Source organism: Bufo gargarizans, unplaced genomic scaffold (genome assembly GCF_014858855.1).
Source record: "Bufo gargarizans isolate SCDJY-AF-19 unplaced genomic scaffold, ASM1485885v1 original_scaffold_1868_pilon, whole genome shotgun sequence".
Classification (NCBI taxonomy): domain Eukaryota; kingdom Metazoa; phylum Chordata; class Amphibia; order Anura; family Bufonidae; genus Bufo; species Bufo gargarizans.
Genome location: NW_025334551.1, coordinates 1 through 23,957, shown reverse-complemented (window position 1 = coordinate 23,957; position 23,957 = coordinate 1). Strand labels below are relative to the sequence as shown.

At 61.0% G+C, this 23,957-nt stretch overlaps 2 protein-coding genes across 3 annotated transcripts; one reads left to right on the top strand and one right to left on the bottom strand.

Annotated features, from left to right (window-relative positions):
- Nucleotides 1-6: 6 nt before the first annotated feature.
- Nucleotides 7-15,904, bottom strand: LRRC41 (leucine rich repeat containing 41). 2 transcript variants are annotated; one of them, XM_044274599.1, is made up of 9 exons: nucleotides 15,541-15,904; nucleotides 14,196-14,282; nucleotides 12,966-13,036; nucleotides 12,089-12,890; nucleotides 5,712-5,945; nucleotides 5,476-5,640; nucleotides 4,564-4,662; nucleotides 4,158-4,280; nucleotides 7-3,989 (listed from the first exon to the last, which is right to left on the bottom strand). In XM_044274599.1, the coding sequence occupies exons 1-9, from the start codon at nucleotides 15,644-15,646 to the stop codon at nucleotides 3,910-3,912; spliced, it is 1,767 nt and encodes a 588-aa protein (XP_044130534.1). In that variant the 5' UTR covers nucleotides 15,647-15,904; the 3' UTR covers nucleotides 7-3,909. The 2 variants fall into 2 exon arrangements, with proteins under 2 accessions (XP_044130534.1, XP_044130535.1); XM_044274600.1 differs by having other exon boundaries at nucleotides 14,196-14,259; nucleotides 15,541-15,788.
- Nucleotides 15,905-15,926: 22 nt separating this feature from the next.
- LOC122923750 (cytochrome b-c1 complex subunit 6, mitochondrial-like) lies at nucleotides 15,927-20,927 on the top strand. Its single transcript, XM_044274601.1, has 3 exons — nucleotides 15,927-16,059; nucleotides 16,140-16,175; nucleotides 20,709-20,927. The coding sequence occupies exons 1-3, from the start codon at nucleotides 16,015-16,017 to the stop codon at nucleotides 20,910-20,912; spliced, it is 285 nt and encodes a 94-aa protein (XP_044130536.1). The 5' UTR covers nucleotides 15,927-16,014; the 3' UTR covers nucleotides 20,913-20,927.
- Nucleotides 20,928-23,957: the final 3,030 nt, after the last annotated feature.

Genomic DNA, 23,957 nt, shown 5'->3' with positions numbered 1-23,957 from the left:
CCTCAATAAGGAGCGGGGCTCCAGTGAGGTGTAGACACTCTCCGCGGATGCACCGGCCATCCAGCCTCCTCAGCCGGGCAGTAAGGAGGGGGCGCTCCTGTGAGGTGTAGACCCTCTCCGCGGATGCACCGTCCATCCAGCCCCCTCAGCCGGGCAGTAAGGAGCGGGCGCTCCTGTGAGGTGTAGACACTCTCCGCGGATGCACCGTCCATCCAGCCCCCTCAGCCGGGCAGTAAGGAGCGGGCGCTCCTGTGAGGTGTAGACACTCTCCGCGGATGCAACGTCCATCCAGCCCCCTCAGCCGGGCAATAAGGAGCGGGCGCTCCTGTGAAGTGTAGACCCTCTCCGCGGATGCACCGTCCATCCAGCCTCCTCAGCCGGGCAATAAGGAGCGGGCGCTCCTGTGAAGTGTAGACCCTCTCCGCGGATGCACCGTCCATCCAGCCTCCTCAGCCGGGCAGTAAGGAGCGGGCGGTCCTGTGAGGTGTAGACCCTCTCCACGGATGCACCGTCCATCCAGCCCCCTCAGCCGGGCAGTAAGGAGAGGGCGCTCCTGTGAGGTGTAGACCCCCTCCGCGGATGCACCGGCCATCCAGCCTCCTCAGCCGGGCAGTAAGGAGGGGGCGCTCCTGTGAGGTGTAGACACTCTCCGCGGATGCACCGTCCATCCAGCCTCCTCAGCCGGGCAGTAATGAGGGGGCGCTCCTGTGAGGTGTAGACCCCCTCCGCGGATGCACCGTCCATCCAGCCTCCTCAGCCGGGCAGTAAGGAGGGGGCGCTCCTGTGAGGTGTAGACCCCCTCCGCGGATGCACCGGCCATCCAGCCTCCTCAGCCGGGCAGTAAGGAGCGGGCGCTCCTGTGAGGTGTAGACCCTCTCCGCGGATGCATCGGCCATCCAGCCTCCTCAGCCGGGCAGTAAGGAGGGGGCGCTCCTGTGAGGTGTAGACCCTCTCCACGGATGCACCGTCCATCCAGCCCCCTCAGCCGGGCAGTAAGGAGAGGGCGCTCCTGTGAGGTGTAGACCCCCTCCGCGGATGCACCGGCCATCCAGCCTCCTCAGCCGGGCAGTAAGGAGGGGGCGCTCCTGTGAGGTGTAGACACTCTCCGCGGATGCACCGTCCATCCAGCCTCCTCAGCCGGGCAGTAATGAGGGGGCGCTCCTGTGAGGTGTAGACACTCTCCGCGGATGCACCGTCCATCCAGCCTCCTCAGCCGGGCAGTAAGGAGGGGGCGCTCCTGTGAGGTGTAGACCCCCTCCGCGGATGCACCGGCCATCCAGCCTCCTCAGCCGGGCAGTAAGGAGGGGGCGCTCCTGTGAGGTGTAGACACTCTCCGCGGATGCACCGTCCATCCAGCCTCCTCAGCCGGGCAGTAAGGAGGGGGCGCTCCAGTGAGGTGTAGACCCTCTCCGCGGATGCACCGGCCATCCAGCCTCCTCAGCCGGGCAGTAAGGAGCGGGCGATCCTGTGAGGTGTAGACCCTCTCCACGGATGCACCGGCCATCCAGCCCCCTCAGCCGGGCAGTAAGGAGGGGGCGCTCCTGTGAGGTGTAGACACTCTCCGCGGATGCACAGTCCATCCAGCCTCCTCAGCCGGGCAGTAAGGAGGGGGCGCTCCAGTGAGGTGTAGACCCTCTCCGCGGATGCACCGGCGATCCAGCCCCCTCAGCCGGGCAGTAAGGAGCGGGCGCTCCTGTGAGGTGTAGACACTCTCCGCGGATGCACAGTCCATCCAGCCTCCTCAGCCGGGCAGTAAGGAGAGGGCGCTCCTGTGAGGTGTAGACACTCTTCGTGGATGCACCGTCCATCCAGCCTCCTCAGCCGGGCAGTAAGGAGCGGGCGCTCCTGTGAGGTGTAGACCCTCTCCGCGGATGCATCGGCCATCCAGCCCCCTCAGCCGGGCAGTAAGGAGCGGGCGCTCCTGTGAGGTGTAGACACTCTCCGCGGATGCACCAGCCATCCAGCCTCCTCAGCCGGGCAGTAAGGAGGGGGCGCTCCAGTGAGGTGTAGACCCTCTCCGCGGATGCACCGGCCATCCAGCCTCCTCAGCCGGGCAGTAAGGAGAGGGCGCTCCTGTGAGGTGTAGACACTCTCCGCGGATGCACCGGCCATCCAGCCCCCTCAGCCGGGCAGTAAGGAGAGGGCGCTCCTGTGAGGTGTAGACACTCTCCGCGGATGCATCGTCCATCCAGCCTCCTCAGCCGGGCAGTAAGGACCGGGCGATCCTGTGAGGTGTAGACCCTCTCCACGGATGCACCGGCCATCCAGCCCCCTCAGCCGGGCAGTAAGGAGCGGGCACTCCTGTGAGGTGTAGACCCTCTCCGCGGATGCACCGGCCATCCAGCCCCCTCAGCCGGGCAGTAAGGAGCGGGCGCTCCTGTGAGGTGTAGACACTCTCTGCGGATGCACCGGCCATCCAGCCCCCTGAGCCGGGCAGTAAGGAGCGGGCACTCCTGTGAGGTGTAGACCCTCTCCGCGGATGCACTGGCCATCCAGCCTCCTCAGCCGGGCAGTAAGGAGCGGGCGGTCCTGTGAGGTGTAGACACTCTCCGTGGATGCACCGTCCATCCAGCCTCCTCAGCCGGGCAGTAATGAGGGGGCGCTCCTGTGAGGTGTAGACACTCTCCGTGGATGCACCGTCCAACCAGCCTCCTCAGCCGGGCAGTAAGGAGGGGGCGCTCCTGTGAGGTGTAGACACTCTCCGCGGATGCACCGGCCATCCAGCCTCCTCAGCCGGGCAGTAAGGAGCGGGCGATCCTGTGAGGTGTAGACCCTCTCCGCGGATGCACCGTCCATCCAGCCCCCTCAGCGGGCAGTAAGGAAAGGGCGCTCCTGTGAGGTGTAGACCCTCTCCGCGGATGCACCGGCCATCCAGCCCCCTCAGCCGGGCAGTAAGGAGCGGGCGCTCCTGTGAGGTGTAGACACTCTCCGCGGATGCACCAGCCATCCAGCCTCCTCAGCCGGGCAGTATTGAGGGGGCGCTCCTGTGAGGTGTAGACCCTCTCCACGGATGCACCGGCCATCCAGCTCCCTCAGCCGGGCAGTAAGGAGCGGGCACTCCTGTGAGGTGTAGACCCTCTCCGCGGATGCACTGGCCATCCAGCCTCCTCAGCCGGGCAGTAAGGAGCGGGCGCTCCTGTGAGGTGTAGACCCTCTCCGCGGATGCACCGGCCATCCAGCCTCCTCAGCCGGGCAATAAGGAGCGGGCGCTCCTGTGAGGTGTAGACCCTCTCCGCGGATGCACTGGCCATCCAGCCTCCTCAGCCGGGCAGTAAGGAGCGGGCGCTCCTGTGAGGTGTAGACCCTCTCCGCGGATGCACCGGCCATCCAGCCTCCTCAGCTGGGCAGTGCACTCATGAGAGAGGTGCTGCACACACAACCCCGGGGCGCGGAGCAGCCAGCCATAATGGGAGACAAAACCAGAGGCAAACGTTCTCCTTGCAATCAAGAGGCGCAGTGGCCACTTAAAGGGGAAGGCACCATCTTGAATTGCCATCAGACTGAGACCCGTTCCAGTATTCCGCGGGACACCTGTGAGTACCTCCATGCATGCACAGTAATACGGACTTGCGCAGCACACCTCGCTCTTACCGCAGGGAGGCGGCATACAGACAGGAAAAGGCTTGGACAGCGCAGGAGAAGTGTCGCCATCATGACCTAGAGAGAGATAAGATCCAGCGGCTCCGCCTCATAGGGGCCACGGTGACTGATCGGTACCGCTCACTAACCTGTCTCTGACTAGTTGTACCTGGGGGGCTTTAACCTATTCCTGACTGTATCGATGAGGGAAACGTCATACATGAAACATACGGAGCCCCACGGGCTGGTGTCATCTCATCCCCTCCAGAGGGCCACTGTGCCCAGCCGAGGGGCCCCGTATACACCGGTCTACGTACAGGCGGAGGAGCGTTACCTGACATCCAAGTAGATGATTCCAGAGCGGGAGTCGGGGGAGTAGAGCTCAGCCAGTGCACACAGCCCGTCATTACCTGAGGAAAAAACATTGCTCCGTAAGAACTGTGGCCCCAGAGCCAAGGGCCCATGTGTGACCTCAAACGTGCGTTCAATACAGAAGCCGTCTGATTCCGAAATAAAAAAGCCGAGCAACCCCCCTCCCTGGACATGTATGACTCAGGCGCCATTACTGCGCCACTCACCCAGGCGGTTCCCGTTCAGCGTTAGGATCCTCACAGACGGGTTTCTTCTGACAGCGGCGACGAACTCCGCGACAAAATCAGCCGACGACGTCTCGAAGAGGCGGCAGAACGAGAACTTAACTTCTACAGAAGAGAAGAAAAGTGAAGCTGGGCAGTGAGGTTACTGGGGGGGGGGGGGCGACACCAGTGAGGTTACTGGGGGGGGGGGGGGGGCGACACCAGTGAGGTTACTGGGGGGGGGGGGCGACACCAGGGAGGTTATTGAGGGGCGAGACACCAGGGAGGTTATTGGGGGGGTGGGGGCGACACCAGGGAGGTTATTGAGGGGCGAGACACCAGGGAGGTTATTGAGGGGCAAGACACCAGGGAGGTTATTGGGGGGCTGGGAGAAGTTAGAATACGTTACCTTCAAGTCTGGAAAGACTAAGTAAGTGCAAAATCTCACAGGGAGCGTCCGACATCTTCATATCATGGAAACCCAGCCTCCGAAGTAGAACGTTACAGTCTAAAAAGTTACAGAAGACTCATTAGCCTCAGACAGCGAGTGCAGCTCTGGAGTATGATACAGGATGTAACTGAGGATCAGTACTGGATGTACACAGTGACTGCCCCAGCAGAATAGTGAGTGCAGCTCTGGAGTATAATACAGGATGTAACTCAGGATCAGTACAGGATAAGTAATGTATGTGCACAGTGACTGCACCAGCAGAATAGTGAGTGCAGCTCTGGAGTATAATACAGGATGTAACTCAGGATCAGTACAGGATAAGTAATGTACGTACCCAGTGACTGCACCAGCAGAATAGTGAGTGCAGCTCTGGAGTATAATACAGGATGTAACTCAGGATCAGTACAGGATAAGTAATGTATGTACACAGTGACTGCACCAGCAGAATAGTGAGTGGAGCTCTGGGGTATAATACAGGATATAACCCAGGATCAGTACAGGATAAGTAATGTATGTACACAGTGACTGCACCAGCAGAATAGTGAGTGCAGCTCTGGAGTATAATACAGGATGTAACTGAGGATCATCAGGTGGCACTGTGTAGTCAGTACAGCAATGCTGCAGGCGCTCCTCGCCACCGATCCAGGTATGTGGACCGGTACTCGCTCAGGTACTCTCTATTAGGAGCCGCCGTGCACCTTCTGGGGGAGGGATCTGCTATCACGTAAGCAGTGAGCTCTGGTGCCAGTTGTGACCTGTAAAGCTTCACTGGTCCAGGAGTGACAACCCTGACAACAGGCCGGGGCCTCATCACACAAGGTGCTGCGTCATATAGACAGGTGAGGACGGGAGCAGAGGCGGCACCATTACCTGCAATCACCCGCAGAACGCGCCTCAGATCGTCCTGGTCTGAAAAGGTGGCATTGTCCAGAGAGAGCTCCACCAGGGAGGAGGACGCCTTCAGCACAGGCACCAGATGCTCCACCCGCACAGGGTCATGAGGAAAGCGGAGCTCCAGCTGCTGTAAGCCATTGTCTGCAGAGACCAGAAGAAGACGTAAGAATCAGGGACAACGGGGAGGACGGAGCCTCGAGCACCAGACTCACCTGCGCACTGCGCGGCTCCAGAACTGGGACCCTCCCAGTCACTGTGACTCTCCAGGTCGTAGCTGAGGGACAACAGATGAAGGTTCGGGAGGTTCCTGAGCAACGTCTGCACCAACTCCAGCATGGGGACGTAGGTGGTGATGTCACTCAGAGAGAAGACACTGAGGCAGCAGCCAGGAGTCCGCGACAGGGCAGACAACGCCTCCAAAACCAGAGCGATATTGGCCCCTAGATCTGAACAGAACACAGCATGACACAAGGGCCACATAGCAAAGTGTAGAGAACACATTACCCAATGCCATCAGCTTCATGCATGAAAAGTCATGAACTGTACTCAGAGCACCAGTCACCCCTCAACCCCAAAAATAGACATCACTTACAGCCAGGTCCAAAAATATTGGGACACGGACACAATGGTAACATTCTTGGCTCTATACACCACCACAATGGATGTGACATGAAGCGGACAAGATGTGCTTTACCAGCAGACTGTCAGCTGTACCCGCAGACTGTCAGCTGTACCCGCAGACTGTCGGCTCTACCCGCAGGCTGTCGGCTCTACCCGCAGGCTGTCGGCTCTACCCGCAGGCTGTCGGCTCTACCCGCAGGCTGTCGGCTCTACCCGCAGGCTGTCGGCTCTACCCGCAGGCTGTCAGCTCTACCCGCAGGCTGTCGGCTCTACCCGCAGACTGTCGGCTCTACCCGCAGACTGTCGGCTCTACCTGCAGACTGTCAGCTGTAATCTGAGGGATTTACATCCAGATCAGGTGACCAGTGCAGGAATTACAGCAGTTGCATCTGTGCCTCCCACTTGTTAAGGGACCAGAAGTAATGGGACAGAATAATAATCATAAATAAAACTTTCCCTTTTTAATACTTGGTTACAAATCCTTTGCCGTCAGTTACAGCCTGAAGTCTGGAACGCATAGACATCTCCAGACGCTGGTCTCATCCCTGGTGACGCTCTGCCCGGCCTCTACTGCAACTGTCTTCAGCTCCTGCTTGTTCTTGGGGCATTTTGCCTTCAGATTTGTCTTCAGCAAGTGAAATGCTCAATCGGATTCAGGTCCGGGGATTGACTCGGCCATTGTAGAACATTCCACTTCTTTCCCTTACTCTCTTTGGTTGCTTTTGCAGTATGCTTTGGGTCATTGTCCATCTGCACTGTGAAGCGCCGTCCAATGAGTTCTGAAGCATTGGGCTGAAGATGAGCAGATAATATTGCCCCAAACACTTCAGAATTCATCCTGCTGCTTCTGTCGGCAGTCACATCATCAATAAATACAAGAGAACCAGTTCCATTGGCCGCCATACATGCCCACGCCATGACACTACCACCACCATGCTTCACTGATGAGGTGGTATGCTTAGGATCATGAGCAGGTCCTTTCCTTCTCCATACTCTTCTCTTCCCATCGCTCTGGTACAAGTTGATCTTGGTCTCATCCGTCCATAGGATGTTGTTCCAGAACTGTGAAGGCTTTTTTAGATGTCGTTTGGCAAACTCTAATCTGGCCTTCCTGTTTTTGAGGCTCACCAATGGTTTCCATCTTGTGGTGAACCCTCTGTATTCACTCTGGTGAAGTCTTCTCCTGATTGTTGACATTGACACACATACACCTACCTCCTGGAGAGTGTTCTTGATCCGGCCAACTGTTGTGAAGGGCATTTTCTTCACCAGGGAAAGAATTCTTCGCTCATCCACCACAGTTGTTTTCCATGGTCTTCCAGGTGTTTTGGTGTTGCTGAGCTCACCGCTGCGTTCCTTCTGTTTAAGAATGTTCCGAACAGTTGTTTTGGCCGCGCCTAATGTTTTTGCTATCTCTCTGATGGGTTTGTTGTGTTTTTTCAGCCTAATGATGGCTTCACTGATGGTGACCGCTCTTTGGATCTCATCTTGAGAGTTGACAGCAACAGATTCCAAATGCAAGTAGCAAATAGCAGACTGGAAATGACCTCTGGACCTTGTATCTGCTCATTGTAATTGGGATAATGAGGGAATAACACACACCGGCCATGGGACAGCTGAGAAGACAATTGTCCCATTACTTCTGGTCCCTGAACAAGCAGGAGGCACAGATGCAAACTGCTGTCAAACTGGAGTCATTGGGTAGAAGTTCAGTGCTCTCGTCACAGTCCACCTCCATAAGCCTCTCTGGTCTCCCAGTCATAGGCATGAATATGGATCTGGTTCCTGCTATGCTCCTCCGGGAAGGTCCCTCTTTTGCTCTTCCTGGAAAACTTTCTACAAGATTTTTAAGTATTTCTGTGGGATTTTCGTCCTTCATCTGGATGGCGTTGAGGTCGGGACCCCCCCCCCCCATGTCTTTATGGACCTTGTGCATCGGGCGCAGTCATGTAGGAGCAGAGAAGGGCATTCCCCCAAACTGTCCACAATGTCCTGTCTTAAGATGTCCCTTCACTGGAACCAGGAGGCCGACCGCTGAAGACCCCCCATAGCATTACCCCTCCCCCACCAGACTGTACACCCTGAAGACCCCCCATGTCACCCCTCCCCCACCATACTGTACACTCTGAAGACCCCCCATATCACCCCTCCAAGGTGAACCAAGCTGCGGCGGTTCGTGGGGTCTGCAGGGCGTACGGTGTCAAGTGGAGTGCTTAGAGTCCTCGGAAAGCACTAGGAGCATCTAGCAACGGAGGTACTCGGTCGGGGTGCTAGGAGATCCGTTACATTGGTGGCAAGCAGTGGGATGGCGTCCTAGTGTGAGGAGAAGCAGCTCGGAGACACCGTTCGTGGAGTATATTGAGGGCAACGCTAGTATCCGTACAGCGCCCCTGGCTACAGCAGGATGGAATCGGCTAGTCTTCGAACAGCGTTACACTACGAGGAGGATGATGACCCGGACTGGAATGGTATGATGCCCTGGAAAATGCCCAGCGGCGGCGAGGTGAGAGTCTCCCCAGTTATGAGCAGCGGCTACAGAAGCGTGTGGCGATGCGGATGGGTCTCTTGGGAGAGCAGCCCCTGGATGACTGGGTAACAGAGCTCCAGAACCTGGTATGTAAGGAGCTTTGGCTAGAGGACGCTTACCAAGCCCTAAGGTGGCATGTCATTCAACATTCCCCCTGGATGGCTGAGCACGACAGACCCGAGGGTGAGGATTATGATGGACCTGGGTTACTATGGGATGCCTTGGAGGAGGACATTGATCTTGGCAGCACGGAGGAGTCTAGGTTTTGGGACATCTACGACTACCGGATGGGCATGCATGATTATGCTGACGGAAGGGAGGTGAGCAAAGACATGATCCACCTGGTAACAAGGGAGTGGGAGCTGGAGCAGACCTACCAACACCTGCTCGACAAGTAGAGCCAGATCTGCCCTCCTACAACTGGGAAGACTTGCCGGCAATACCCCCTGCTTCCCTACCAACTCCCAAAGTAGGGAACTTCATTGACTGGTTCTGGGAAGACGTCCCGACGGCAGGTAGAGATGGGACCGAAGTCTCTCCACCGGCCCTACAGGGATGCTGGGTAGCCAGCCCAGATCCCCAACTACAGACAGCATTACCTGGAGTCCAGACAGTCGGTCTGACTTCCCATCGACAGCTTAACTTACAGGGAGAGATGACAACCGGTCTCTCTCCCCAGCGGCAGACAGGATCACAGGGAGAGGAGATTGTCAGTCCCCCGTCCCTGCAGCAACCAGCATTACTAGGAGTGGAGATGGTCGCACCCACTACCCAGCACCAGGCAGCGTTACAGAGAGTTGAGACAGTCGGTCTGACTCCCCAGCAGCAGTGTGTTGTAAAGAGAGAAGAGACAACCGGTCTCTATCCCCAACCACAGGGGGACAGCACCCCTAACTCCGATGGGGCAGATGGGACCGCGGTCTCTGCACCAGGCCTACCAGGATACTGGACGGCCGGTTCAGATCCCCCACCAACCCTGCAGGAATGCCTGGAGGAGGAGGTAAGCGATTCCTCCTCTCCACAGCCGATCTGCAACAAGGTCCTGGGGATAGGATTTCCTGACCCCATCCCAGCGGAAGAGCTGGCATCTGGGCAGAGCGCAGTCGGCCTCTGCCCTCCCCTATCCTCTTCTCCAGAGCCGGACATCCCACAGGCTACCCCAGCGGAAGAGCTGGCATCTGGGCAGAGTGCAGTCGGCCTCTGCCCTCCCCTACCCTCTTCTCCAGAGCCGGACATCCCACAGGCTACCCCAGCGGAAGAGCTGGCATCTGGGCAGAGCGCAGTCGGCCTCTGCCCTCCTCTATCCTTTTCTCCAGAGCCGGACATCCCACAGGCTACCCCAGCGGAAGTGCTGGCATCTGGGCAGAGTGCAGTCGGCCTCTGCCCTCCCCTATCCTCTTCTCCAGAGCCGGACTCCCCACCGGCTACCCCAGCGGAAGAGCTGGCATCTGGGCAGAGCGCAGTCGGCCTCTGCCCTCCCCTACCCTCTTCTTCAGAAACGGACTCCCCACAAGCGACCCCAGCGGAAGAGCTGGCATATGGGCAGAGCGCAGTCGGCCTCTGCCCTCCCCTATCCTCTTCTCCAGAGCCGGACTCCCCACAAGCGACCCCAGCGGAAGAGCTGGCATATGGGCAGAGTGCAGTCGGCCTCTGCCCACCAAGTACCTACAGCTCCAAGCTGGAGAACCACAAGGCAGCAAGGAGTCGCAGATGCCCACTCAAGAGCCAGGCCCCAAAATTCAACAGGTCCAGTATGGGGTTGTGGTTGGACTGCCAGACTAACTCAGGTACTGACCGTGAGGTCAGGTATCTGGTTAGTCTTCCCTGGAAGGGGGAGATGTGTGACGAAACCAACCTCGCCACGGTGTTTTGGAGGGGGCTGGTTGCCAGCCTCCTGCCTCAGGATTATGGCCCATACTAACTTTAAATAACACAGGCCGGCCGCACAGCTTAAATCTGTCTTTGGAATTGTATTTTGTTATGTGAGGGCACCCAGATGGCTAGTTTAATTGTATTTGTGTGGTCTGAGTGCCATTCGCCTAATGATATGCACTCAGACTTGAGCTATCTGGGGATATGTTAAATGTCTGTGGTTGCTGGGAGGGTGTGACATTGTGTGTTTAACTGGTGATGTCTGTCCTGTTGTCCCCACGTGTGTATTGGCGATCTCCCCTTTGTCCTGAGAGGTAATTGGATTATTCCTCGGTTGTCTGTGGGGCAGAGGAGGAAACCATGATGCATTGTGGGGATGTGTTGTGTCTGTGTATCCTGAATTTCTGCATATCTGTCCTGTGTCGCAGTCTCCATTCTGGTCCCCTAAGGGCGTGGCCACCAGATGAAGACCTGCATAAATACGGGCGGGTAGCCCTCAATAAAGTGTTCCTGTTTTATCCTTCATCATGCTGAGACTGGTGTTTGGATAACTGATCAAACTGGGGGATTGCTATACGCTGAAGATTTGCTATACTCCCCTGGCATAACTACTAGCTCTTGTAAGAGCTGTTCCTGCTCTCTGGCTGTAGGAGAGGTTCACCCACTGGAGCCTGGAGCCTTGTCGTAGGTCCAGCGTGGGTGGAGGATGGTGAGACCCCAACCAAGCTGCGGCGGTTCGTGGGGTCTGCAGGGCGTACGGTGTCAAGTGGAGTGCTTGGAGTTCTCGGAAAGCACTAGGAGCATCTAGCAACGGAGGTACTCGGTCGGGGTGCTAGGAGATCCGTTACACCCTCCCATGGTCAGCAGATGGTCAGTTGCTCCTCAGAGCTCTGTCACCTTACATGGACCCTCCCCATGATCAGCAGAGGGTCAGTTCCTCCTCAAAGCTCTGTCACCTTACATGGACCCCCTCCCATGGTCAGCAGATGGTCAGTTGCTCCTCAGAGCTCTGTCACCTTACATGGACCCCCCCATGGTCAGCAGGTCAGTTGCTCCTCAGAGCTCTGTCACCTTACATGGACCCCCCCCATGGTCAGCAGATAGTCAGTTGCCCCTCAGCACCGTCACCCTACATGGACCCCCTCCCATGGTCAGCAGAGGGTCAGTTGCTCCTCAGAGCTCTGTCACCTTACATGGACCCCCCCCATGGTCAGCAGATAGTCAGTTGCTCCTCAGCACCGTCACCCTACATGGACCCTCCCATGGTCAGCAGAGGGTCAGTTGCTCCTCAGCGCTGTCACCCTACATGGACCCCCCCCCCCCCCATGGTCAGCAGAGGGTCAGTTGCTCCTCAGCGCTGTCACCCTACATGGACTCCCCCATGGTCAGCAGATAGTCAGTTGCTCCTCAGCACCGTCACCCTACATGGACCCTCCCATGGTCAGCAGAGGGTCAGTTGCTCCTCAGCGCTGTCACCCTACATGGACCCCCCCCCCCCCATGGTGAGCACACACTACACCAGTGCTGGTCTACACAATGATGAAGCAGAGCTCAGGGTGCATTACTCACCGTTGTACGCCATAGTCAGCCGTTCCAGGGACGTCCACGAGCGCAGCAGGCGGCACAGAGAGCGACAGGAGGGTAAAGTAAGGGGGATGTTGTGTAGGTTGAGTGCTCTGACACTCCTGAAAAGCACGGCCCCAGATAACGGTGACGCCCCCACACTTCTCACCCCATCCACACAGGAGGCCTCGGGGGCGCTCTCTTCCACTGCTGAAACACTAAAAATGAAGTCATACAAGTCACTGGGCTCAGAGGAGTGGCCCCCGCCCGGGCCCCCACATGAGGTAGATGAGGCAGGGACATTCTGGCTGATATTAAGGGGCTGCAGGCTTAACATGGCGCCGCTCCGCTCCTCGCTGCCGGGGGCGCTGTCAGCCGGGAGGCAGGAGCTGCAGGGGCAGTCTGTGGCAGGCTGCCAGTAGCCGGCGCTCATTGTCAGGATCAGCTCCAGCAGCTGGTTGTCAGGACAGGGCCAGGACAGCACCGACACCTTGTTGACGTGGCCGTGGTGGATGAGGTGGTGCAGCAGCAGGCGCAGGCACTTCTGGGTGTCGGGGTCAGATGAGCGCAGGTGCAGGAACTTCAGCGCCTCCGCAGACTGGGCCAGGCTCTGCAGCAGGGCGGGGGTCAGCTCCGTCACCTCCTGCTGCTTGTTACAGATGGTCAGCTCCGAGACATGGCGCGCGCTGTGGACCAGCGGGGAGAAGCGGCGGTCGTGCAGCCGCTGGTCAGAGGACACGTCAAGGATCCCGCGAAGGACATTGTGGAAAAACGCTTCAAGGAACTTCTTCCTCCAGCACATCACTGTCTGGAATCAAAGATGGAGGGTGTGAATACTAACGCAGCGCCAGGACGGGTGCACGCCCCCGCTCAGCGCACTCACCACCAGTCGGGACGGTTTACTCTTCATGATGTCCTTCCACAACTTACACCAGACGGACTGTGTGGAGAGCCCTGGTGGGAGAAGAGCAGGGGGAGGAGCCATGAGGTGGGCGGGACCAGAGGGCATGGGGAGCATAGCTAGGTGGGCGGGACCAGAGGTCATGAGGAGCATAGCTAGGTGGGCGGGACCAGAGGTCATGAGGAAGATAGCTAGGTGGGAGGGACCAGAGGTCATGAGGAAGATAGCTAGGTGGGCGGGACCAGAGGTCATGAGGAAGATAGCTAGGTGGGCGGGACCAGAGGTCATGAGGAAGATAGCTAGGTGGGAGGGACCAGAGGTCAAGAGGAGCATAGCTAGGTGGGAGGGACCAGAGGTCAAGAGGAAGATAGCTAGGTGGGAGGGACCAGAGGTCAGGAGGAGCATAGCTAGGTGGGAGGGACCAGAGGTCATGAGGAAGATAGCTAGGTAGGCGGGAACAGAGGTCACGAGGAAGATAGCTAGGTGGGAGGGACCAGAGGTCATGAGGAAGATAGCTAGGTGGGAGGGACCAGAGGTCACGAGGAAGATAGCTAGGTGGGAGGGACCAGAGGTCATGAGGAAGATAGCTAGGTGGGAGGGACCAGAGGTCAAGAGGAGCATAGCTAGGTGGGAGGGACCAGAGGTCATGAGGAAGATAGCTAGGTGGGAGGGACCAGAGGTCATGAGGAAGATAGCTAGGTGGGAGGGACCAGAGGTCATGAGGAAGATAGCTAGGTGGGCGGGACCAGAGGTCAAGAGGTGGATAGCAAGGTGGGCGGGGCCAGAGGTCATGAGGAGCATAGCTAGGTGGGAGGGGCCAGAGGTCATGAGGAAGATAGCTAGGTGGGCAGGGCCAGAGGTCATGAGGAAGATAGCTAGGTGGGCAGGGCCAGAGGTCATGAGGAAGATAGCTACGTAGGCGGGACCAGAGGTCAAGAGGCGGATAGCAAGGTGGGCGGGGCCAGAGGTCATGAGGAAGATAGCTAGGTGGGAGGAACCAGAGGTCAAGAGGTGGATAGCAAGGTGGGCGGGGCCAGAGGTCATGAGGAAGATAGCTAGGTGGGAGGGACCAGAGGTCATGAGGAGCATAGCTAGGTGGGCGGGACCAGAGGTCATGAGGAAGATAGCTAGGTAGGCGGGACCAGAGGTCTAGAGGCGGATAGCAAGGTGGGCGGGACCAGAGGGCTGTGGCCTGGAGGGGGGTGCACTGACCTTTCCGCACGGCTGCCGGCTCGATCCTCTCCAGGTAATAGATGTTCAGCATCGGGAGGAGGCCCTGAAGGACGACAGACGGGAGCCCTGAAAAGACACGTCACATGACCACGACGCCCAAAGACACCCTCCTCCCAATCACATGACCCCAGTCCCCACAGACACTGCTGGGTCACATGACCCCGGCCCCCGCGGACGCCCCTCCTCTTCGTCACGTGACCCCAGCCCCCGCGGACGCCCCCTCCTCTTCGTCACGTGACCCCCGGCCCTCGCGGAAGCCCCCTCCTCTTCGTCACGTGACCACGGCCCCCGCGGACACCCCCCTCCTCCCCCCGGACATCCCCCTCCTCCCCGTCACCTGACCCCGGCCCCCCACAGACACCCCCCTCCTCCCCGTCACCTGACCCCGGCCCCCCACAGACACCCCCCTCCTCCCCGTCACCTGACCCCCCACAGACACCCCCCTCCTCCCCGTCACCTGACCCCCCACAGACACCCCCCTCCTTCCCGCCACGTGACCCCGGCCCCCCACAGACACCCTCCTCCCCGTCACGTGACCCCATCCCCCCACAGACACCCTCCTCCCCGTCACCTGACCCCGGCCCCCCACAGACACCCCCCTCCTCGTCACCCTGGCCCCCCACAGACACCCTCCTCCTCCCCGTCACCTGACCCCGGCCCCCCACAGACACCCCCCTCCCCGTCACCCTGGCCCCCCACAGACACCCTCCTCCTCCCCGTCACCTGACCCCGGCCCCCCACAGACACCCCCCTCCTCCCCGTCACCTGACCCCGGCCCCCACAGACACCCCCCTCCTCCCCGCCACGTGACCCCGGCCCCCACAGACGCCCCCCTCCTCCCCGTCACGTGACCCCGGCCCCCACAGACGCCCTCCTCCCCGTCACGTGACCCGGCCCCCACGGACGCCCTCCTCCCCGTCACGTGACCCCGGCCCTCACCCCCACGGACGCCCTCCTCCCCGTCACGTGACCCCGGCCCTCACACCCACGGACGCCCTCCTCCCCGTCACGTGACCCGGCCCCCACGTGACCCCGGTCCTCACCCCCACGGACGCCCTCCTCCCCGTCACGTGACCCCGGCCCTCACACCCACGGACGCCCTCCTCCCCGTCACGTGACCCGGCCCCCAGACACCCCCCTCCTCCCCGTCACGTGACCCCGGCCCCCAGACACCCCCCTCCTTCCTGCCACGTGACCCGGCCCCCACAGACACCTCCTCCCCGTCACGTGACCCCGGCCCCCCCACGGACGCCCTCCGCCCCGTCACGTGACCCCGGCCCCCCCACGGACGCCCTCCTCCCCGTCACGTGACCCCGGCCCTCACCCCACACGTCTTCCTCCAGCCGCTCCATGTCTGCGGTCACCGCCTGGGCGGACAGCTGGAACAGGGTGGCTGGGCTCCCTCCCGCATCTTCCGGCGATCTCTCCATGGCCTAAGGTCCCCGCTCTGCGGCTCATATCACGTGGACCAAAACCTGGAGCCTCGGACAAGTCAGGAAGGAGCAAAGGGACTGCCCGTCACAGCGCCGCCATCTTACAGGGATGTTTGCATCACGTGACGTCGCAGGGAGGCGTGTCCTCCATCCTGGGACCGTGACTCGGGCTCCTCCCCTTACACGGTGTCCTGGTGGTCTCCGGGAATATGGCGGCCACTGCTCGGCACATATCGGGCAGCCTCTGGCGATGAGCGGGAGCCCTGCGCTGGGAGAGTAGGACTTCCGGGTCGGGGCGGAGCTAAGTGACGAAGTTCCGGCCGCTGACCCCGCTTGTCCTTCTGTTAGCGGCTGCCGGTGACATCATGGTGCTGGAGCTGAAGAAGGTGTTTGCTGGGGAACCCGAGGAGGTGAGGAGCCGCCCAGTGTGGCTGGCCCGGAGGCGGGAGAGGCTGTGGCCCCGGGTAACGCTGTGTCCTTGTGTTTACAGGAGGAAGAAGAAGAAGAGGAGGAAGTGGAGCTGGTGGTGAGGACGGCTACAGCTGCGGGGTCTCTGGGGCCCCTCGTGTGTCCCCCCCCCCTAACTCAGAGGCTGAGCGCGACCCCTCGCGTGTCCCCCCCCGACTCAGAGGCTGAGCGCGACCCCTCGTGTGTCCCCCCCCCCCCCCCCCCGACTCAGAGGCTGAGCGCGACCCCTCGTGTGTGTCCCCCCCCCCCACTCAGAGGCTGAGCGCGACCCCTCGTGTGTGTCCCCCCCACCCACTCAGAGGCTGAGCGCGACCCCTCGTGTGTGTCCCCCCCCACTCAGAGGGTGAGCGCGACCCCTCGTGTGTGTCCCCCCCCACTCAGAGGGTGAGCGCGACCCCTCGTGTGTGTCCCCCCCCACTCAGAGGGTGAGCGCGACCCCTCGTGTGTGTCCCCCCCCACTCAGAGGGTGAGCGCGACCCCTCGTGAGTGTCCCCCCCCCACTCAGAGGCTGAGCGCGACCCGTCGTGTGTGTGTCCCCCCACTCAGAGGCTGAGCGCGACCCGTCGTGTGTGTGTCCCCCCACTCAGAGGCTGAGCGCGACCCGTCGTGTGTGTGTCCCCCCACTCAGAGGCTGAGCGCGACCCGTCGTGTGTGTGTCCCCCCCACTCAGAGGCTGAGCGCGACCCGTCGTGTGTGTGTCCCCCCCACTCAGAGGCTGAGCGCGACCCGTCGTGTGTGTGTCCCCCACTCAGAGGCTGAGCGCGACCTCCCCCCACTCAGAGGCTGAGCGCGACCCGTCGTGTGTGTCCCCCCACTCAGAGGCTGAGCGCGACCCGTCGTGTGTGTGTCCCCCCACTCAGAGGCTGAGCGCGACCCGTCGTGTGTGTGTCCCCCCACTCAGAGGCTGAGCGCGACCCGTCGTGTGTGTGTCCCCCCACTCAGAGGCTGAGCGCGACCCGTCGTGTGTGTGTCCCCCCACTCAGAGGCTGAGCGCGACCCGTCGTGTGTGTGTCCCCCACTCAGAGGCTGAGCGCGACCCGTCGTGTGTGTGTCCCCCCACTCAGAGGCTGAGCGCGACCCGTCGTGTGTGTGTCCCCCCACTCAGAGGCTGAGCGCGACCCGTCGTGTGTGTGTCCCCCCACTCAGAGGCTGAGCGCGACCCGTCGTGTGTGTGTCCCCCCACTCAGAGGCTGAGCGCGACCCGTCGTGTGTGTGTCCCCCCACTCAGAGGCTGAGCGCGACCCGTCGTGTGTGTGTCCCCCCACTCAGAGGCTGAGCGCGACCCGTCGTGTGTGTGTCCCCCCACTCAGAGGCTGAGCGCGACCCGTCGTGTGTGTGTCCCCCCACTCAGAGGCTGAGCGCGACCCGTCGTGTGTGTGTCCCCCCACTCAGAGGCTGAGCGCGACCCGTCGTGTGTGTGTCCCCCCACTCAGAGGCTGAGCGCGACCCGTCGTGTGTGTGTCCCCCCACTCAGAGGCTGAGCGCGACCCGTCGTGTGTGTGTCCCCCCACTCAGAGGCTGAGCGCGACCCGTCGTGTGTGTGTCCCCCCACTCAGAGGCTGAGCGCGACCCGTCGTGTGTGTGTCCCCCCACTCAGAGGCTGAGCGCGACCCGTCGTGTGTGTGTCCCCCCACTCAGAGGCTGAGCGCGACCCGTCGTGTGTGTGTCCCCCCACTCAGAGGCTGAGCGCGACCCGTCGTGTGTGTGTCCCCCCACTCAGAGGCTGAGCGCGACCCGTCGTGTGTGTGTCCCCCCACTCAGAGGCTGAGCGCGACCCGTCGTGTGTGTGTCCCCCCACTCAGAGGCTGAGCGCGACCCGTCGTGTGTGTGTCCCCCCACTCAGAGGCTGAGCGCGACCCGTCGTGTGTGTGTCCCCCCACTCAGAGGCTGAGCGCGACCCGTCGTGTGTGTGTCCCCCCACTCAGAGGCTGAGCGCGACCCGTCGTGTGTGTGTCCCCCCACTCAGAGGCTGAGCGCGACCCGTCGTGTGTGTGTCCCCCCACTCAGAGGCTGAGCGCGACCCGTCGTGTGTGTGTCCCCCCACTCAGAGGCTGAGCGCGACCCGTCGTGTGTGTGTCCCCCCACTCAGAGGCTGAGCGCGACCCGTCGTGTGTGTGTCCCCCCACTCAGAGGCTGAGCGCGACCCGTCGTGTGTGTGTCCCCCCACTCAGAGGCTGAGCGCGACCCGTCGTGTGTGTGTCCCCCCACTCAGAGGCTGAGCGCGACCCGTCGTGTGTGTGTCCCCCCACTCAGAGGCTGAGCGCGACCCGTCGTGTGTGTGTCCCCCCACTCAGAGGCTGAGCGCGACCCGTCGTGTGTGTGTCCCCCACTCAGAGGCTGAGCGCGACCCGTCGTGTGTGTGTCCCCCCACTCAGAGGCTGAGCGCGACCCGTCGTGTGTGTGTCCCCCCCCTCAGAGGCTGAGCGCGACCCGTCGTGTGTGTGTCCCCCCACTCAGAGGCTGAGCGCGACCCGTCGTGTGTGTGTCCCCCCACTCAGAGGCTGAGCGCGACCCCTCGTGTGTGTGTCCCCCCACTCAGAGGCTGAGCGCGACCCCTCGTGTGTGTGTCCCCCCACTCAGAGGCTGAGCGCGACCCCTCGTGTGTGTGTCCCCCCACTCAGAGGCTGAGCGCGACCCCTCGTGTGTGTGTCCCCCCACTCAGAGGCTGAGCGCGACCCCTCGTGTGTGTGTCCCCCCACTCAGAGGCTGAGCGCGACCCCTCGTGTGTGTGTCCCCCCACTCAGAGGCTGAGCGGCGACCCCTCGTGTGTGTGTCCCCCCACTCAGAGGCTGAGCGCGACCCCTCGTGTGTGTGTCCCCCCACTCAGAGGCTGAGCGCGACCCCTCGTGTGTGTGTCCCCCCACTCAGAGGCTGAGCGCGACCCCTCGTGTGTGTGTCCCCCCACTCAGAGGCTGAGCGCGACCCCTCGTGTGTGTGTACCCCCACTCAGAGGCTGAGCGCGACCCCTCGTGTGTGTGTCCCCCCCACTCAGAGGCTGAGCGCGACCCCTCGTGTGTGTGTCCCCCCACTCAGAGGCTGAGCGCGACCCCTCGTGTGTGTGTCCCCCCACTCAGAGGCTGAGCGCGACCCCTCGTGTGTGTGTCCCCCCACTCAGAGGCCTGAGCGCGACCCCTCGTGTGTGTGTCCCCCCACTCAGAGGCTGAGCGCGACCCCTCGTGTGTGTGTCCCCCCACTCAGAGGCTGAGCGCGACCCCTCGTGTGTGTGTCCCCCCACTCAGAGGCTGAGCGCGACCCCTCGTGTGTGTGTCCCCCCACTCAGAGGCTGAGCGCGACCCTCGTGTGTGTGTCCCCCCACTCAGAGGCTGAGCGCGACCCCTCGTGTGTGTGTCCCCCCACTCAGAGGCTGAGCGCGACCCCTCGTGTGTGTGTCCCCCCACTCAGAGGCTGAGCGCGACCCCTCGTGTGTGTGTCCCCCACTTCAGAGGCTGAGCGCGACCCCTCGTGTGTGTGTCCCCCCACTCAGAGGCTGAGCGCGACCCCTCGTGTGTGTGTCCCCCCACTCAGAGCTGAGCGCGACCCCTCGTGTGTGTGTCCCCCCACTCAGAGGCTGAGCGCGACCCCTCGTGTGTGTGTCCCCCCACTCAGAGGCTGAGCGCGACCCCTCGTGTGTGTGTCCCCCCACTCAGAGGCTGAGCGCGACCCCTCGTGTGTGTGTCCCCCCACCCCCACTCAGAGGCTGAGCGCGACCCCTCGTGTGTGTGTCCCCCCCCCCCACTCAGAGGCTGAGCGCGACCCCTCGTGTGTCGTCGTCCCCCCCCCCACCACTCAGAGGCTGAGCGCGACCCCTCGTGTGTCGTCGTCCCCCCCCCACCACTCAGAGGCTGAGCGCGACCCCTCGTGTGTCGTCGTCCCCCCCCCACCACTCAGAGGCTGAGCGCGACCCCTCGTGTGTCGTCGTCCCCCCCCCACCACTCAGAGGCTGAGCGCGACCCCTCGTGTGTCGTCGTCCCCCCCCCACCACTCAGAGGCTGAGCGCGACCCCTCGTGTGTCGTCGTCCCCCCACTACCACTCAGAGGCTGAGCGCGACCCCTCGTGTGTCGTCGTCCCCCCACTACCACTCAGAGGCTGAGCGCGACCCCTCGTGTGTCGTCGTCCCCCCACTACCACTCAGAGGCTGAGCGCGACCCCTCGTGTGTCGTCGTCCCCCCACTACCACTCAGAGGCTGAGCGCGACCCCTCGTGTGTCGTCGTCCCCCCACTACCACTCAGAGGCTGAGCGCGACCCCTCGTGTGTCGTCGTCCCCCCACTACCACTCAGAGGCTGAGCGCGACCCCTCGTGTGTCGTCGTCCCCCCACTACCACTCAGAGGCTGAGCGCGACCCCTCGTGTGTGTGTGTGTGTGTGTGTGTCCCCACCACCACCACTCAGAGGCTGAGCGCGACCCCTCGTGTGTGTGTGTGTGTGTGTGTCCCCACCACCACCACTCAGAGGCTGAGCGCGACCCCTCGTGTGTGTGTCCCCCCCCCACCACCACCACTCGGAGGCTGGGCAGGGTTCTTTTGCCGGGTGACATTTGATATGATGCCCCTTTTATGACAGTAGCACCGTGTAACCGTCTCTCTCTTCAGGACCCACTGACGGCGGTCAGAGAACACTGTGAGCAGGCAGAGAAGTGTGTGAAGGCGCGGGAGCAGCTGGAGATATGCGAGACCCGGGTCAACTCCAGATCACAAACTGAGGAACAGTGCACAGAGGAGCTGTTTGACTTCCTGCATGCCCGCGATCATTGTGTGAGTGTCCGCTGGAGGGGCGGGGCCATCACGGGCGTCTAGCACTACTGTCTCTGCGGGGCGGGGTCACTGCGGGCGCCTGTCTCTGCGGGGCGGGGTCACTGCGGGCGCCTGTCTCTGCGGGGCGGGGTCACTGCGGGCGCCTGTCTCTGCGGGGCGGGGTCACCGCGGGCGCCTGTCTCTGCGGGGCGGGGTCACTGCGGGCGCCTGTCTCTGCGGGGCGGGGTCACTGCGGGCGCCTGTCTCTGCGGGGCGGGGTCACTGCGGGCGCCTGTCTCTGCGGGGCGGGGTCACTGCGGGCGCCTGTCTCTGCGGGGCGGGGTCACTGCGGGCGCCTGTCTCTGCGGGGCGGGGTCACTGCGGGCGCCTGTCTCTGCGGGGCGGGGTCACTGCGGGCGCCTGTCTCTGCGGGGCGGGGTCACCGCGGGCGCCTGTCTCTGCGGGGCGGGGTCACTGCGGGCGCCTGTCTCTGCGGGGCGGGGTCACCGCGGGCGCCTGTCTCTGCGGGGCGGGGTCACCGCGGGCGCCTGTCTCTGCGGGGCGGGGTTGTAACGGACCGTTTCAGCAGACAAGGGGTTAAGATCCGTTTAGGCGATATACCCCTTTCTGAGAGACAGGCACAGCTACTGCAGAACACCAACCTCCCGAACTGGATACAAAATAGCACTCCAAACTGGAACCTCGCAAATAGCTGTCAGCAGGCGAACAGGAAAAGCGTACAGTCGGCTTACACTCCTGGCAATCAGTCTCTAACAGCATACAGGGAATCCCCCCAATAACGAGACAAGGCTCCGTCTTGAGGGTCAGCAGTGCTCTGACTGTACTTCAAGTACAGCCTCTTTTATTGATAAAAAAAAAAAAACATAGTACTGCCCACAGGGTTTTGAAATCCAACCAATCAGTAATTCACAACACACACAATGTAAATACAGCAACCAATCGTTCCCGCCCCCTAGAGGACCAGAATGGAGACTGCGACACAGAACAGATACAACAAATCCCCACAATGCATCATGGTTTCCTCCTCTCCGCCTGGGAGACGACCGAAGACAATCCAATTATCTCTCAGGACAAAGGGGAGATCACCAATACACATGTGGAGACAACAGGACAGACATCACCACCCAAACACACAATGGGACAATAGAACCACACCCAGCATATTCCTCCCAAGCTGACAAGTTACACTTATTATAAGTTGTTACAACTTTGTGAGGTTACATTGTCCATACATATAACTAACATCAATTTAAACAGTATAACTTGGGGGACAAACCTATCCAAAATTCCCTGGAATAGGTTCAGGGGTTTAAAAGTTACTATGGGCCATAATCCTGAGGCAAGAGGCTAGCAACCAGCCCCCTCCAAAACCCAGTGGCGAGGTTGGTTTCGTCACACATCTCCCCCTTCCAGGGAAGACTAACCAGATACCTGACCTCACGGTCAGTACCTGAGTTAGTCTGGCAGTCCAACCACAACCCCATACTGGACCTGTTGAATTTTGGGGCCTGGCTCTTGAGTGGGCATCTGCGACTCCTTGCTGCCTTGTGGTTCTCCAGCTTGGAGCTGTAGGTACTTGGTGGGCAGAGGCCGACTGCGCTCTGCCCAGATGCCAGCTCTTCCGCGGGGGTAGCCTGTGGAAAGTCCGGCTCTGAAGAAGAGGGTAGGGGAGGGCAGAGGCTGACTGCACTCTGCCCAGATGCCAGCACTTCCGCTGGGGTAGCCTGTGGGAAGTCCGGCTCTGGAGTAGAGGATAGGGGAGGGCAGAGGCCGACTGCACTCTGCCCAGATGCCAGCACTTCCGCTGGGGTAGCCTGTGGGAAGTCCGGCTCTGGAGTAGAGGATAGGGGAGGGCAGAGGCCGACTGCGCTCTGCCCAGATGCCAGCTCTTCCGCTGGGATGGGATCAGGAAATCCTATCCCCAGGACCTTGTTGCAGATCGGCTGTGGAGAGGAGGAATCGCTTACCTCCTCCTCCAGGCATTCCTGCAGGGTTAGTGGGGGATCTGAACCGGCCGTCCAGTATCCTGGTAGGCCTGGTGCAGAGACCGCGGTCCCATCTGCACCATCGAAGTTAGGGGTGCTGTCCCCCTGTGGTTGGGGATAGAGACCGGTTGTCTCTTCTCTCTTTACAACACACTGCTGCTGGGGAGTCAGACCGACTGTCTCAACTCTCTGTAACGCTGCCTGGTGCTGGGTAGTGGGTGCGACCATCTCCACTCCTAGTAATGCTGGTTGTAGTTGGGGATCTGGGCCGGCTACCCAGCATCCCTGTAGGGCCGGTGGAGAGACTTCGGTCCCATCTCTACCTGCCGTCAGGACGTCTTCCCAGAACCAGTCAATGAAGTTCCCTACTTTGGGAGTTGGTAGGGAAGCAGGGGGTATTGCCGGCAAGTCTTCCCAGTTGTAGGAGGGCAGATCTGGCTCTACTTGTCGAGTAGGTTGGGGATGAACAGAGCTGAGCAGGTGTTGGTAGGTCTGCTCCAGCTCCCACTCCCTTGTTACCAGGTGGATCATGTCTTTGCTCACCTCCCTTTCGTCAGCATAATCATGAATGCCCATCCGGTAGTCGTAGATGTCCCAAAACCTAGACTCCTCCGTGCTGCCAAGATCAATGTCCTCCTCCAAGGCATCCCATAGTAACCCAGGTCCATCATAATCCTCACCCTCGGGTCTGTCGTGCTCAGCCATCCAGGGGGAATGTTGAATGACATGCCACCTTAGGGCTTGGTAAGCGTCCTCTAGCCAAAGCTCCTTACATACCAGGTTCTGGAGCTCTGTTACCCAGTCATCCAGGGGCTGCTCTCCCAAGAGACCCATCCGCATCGCCACACGCTTTTGTAGCCGCTGCTCATAACTGGGGAGACTCTCACCTCGCCGCCGCTGGGCATCTTCCAGGGCATCATACCAGACTTCCTTTCTGTCTGCATCCCTCCAGTCCGGGTCCTCCTCCTCGTATAACACTGCTGGTTCCATCCTGGTGCTTTTAGGGTCACTGTACTGGGACATGCGTTGCCCTTAAATTGTAGAATCCAAAGAAATGGTGTCTCCTGTAGCTGTCCTTCTGGCTGTAGGAACGATCCCGCTG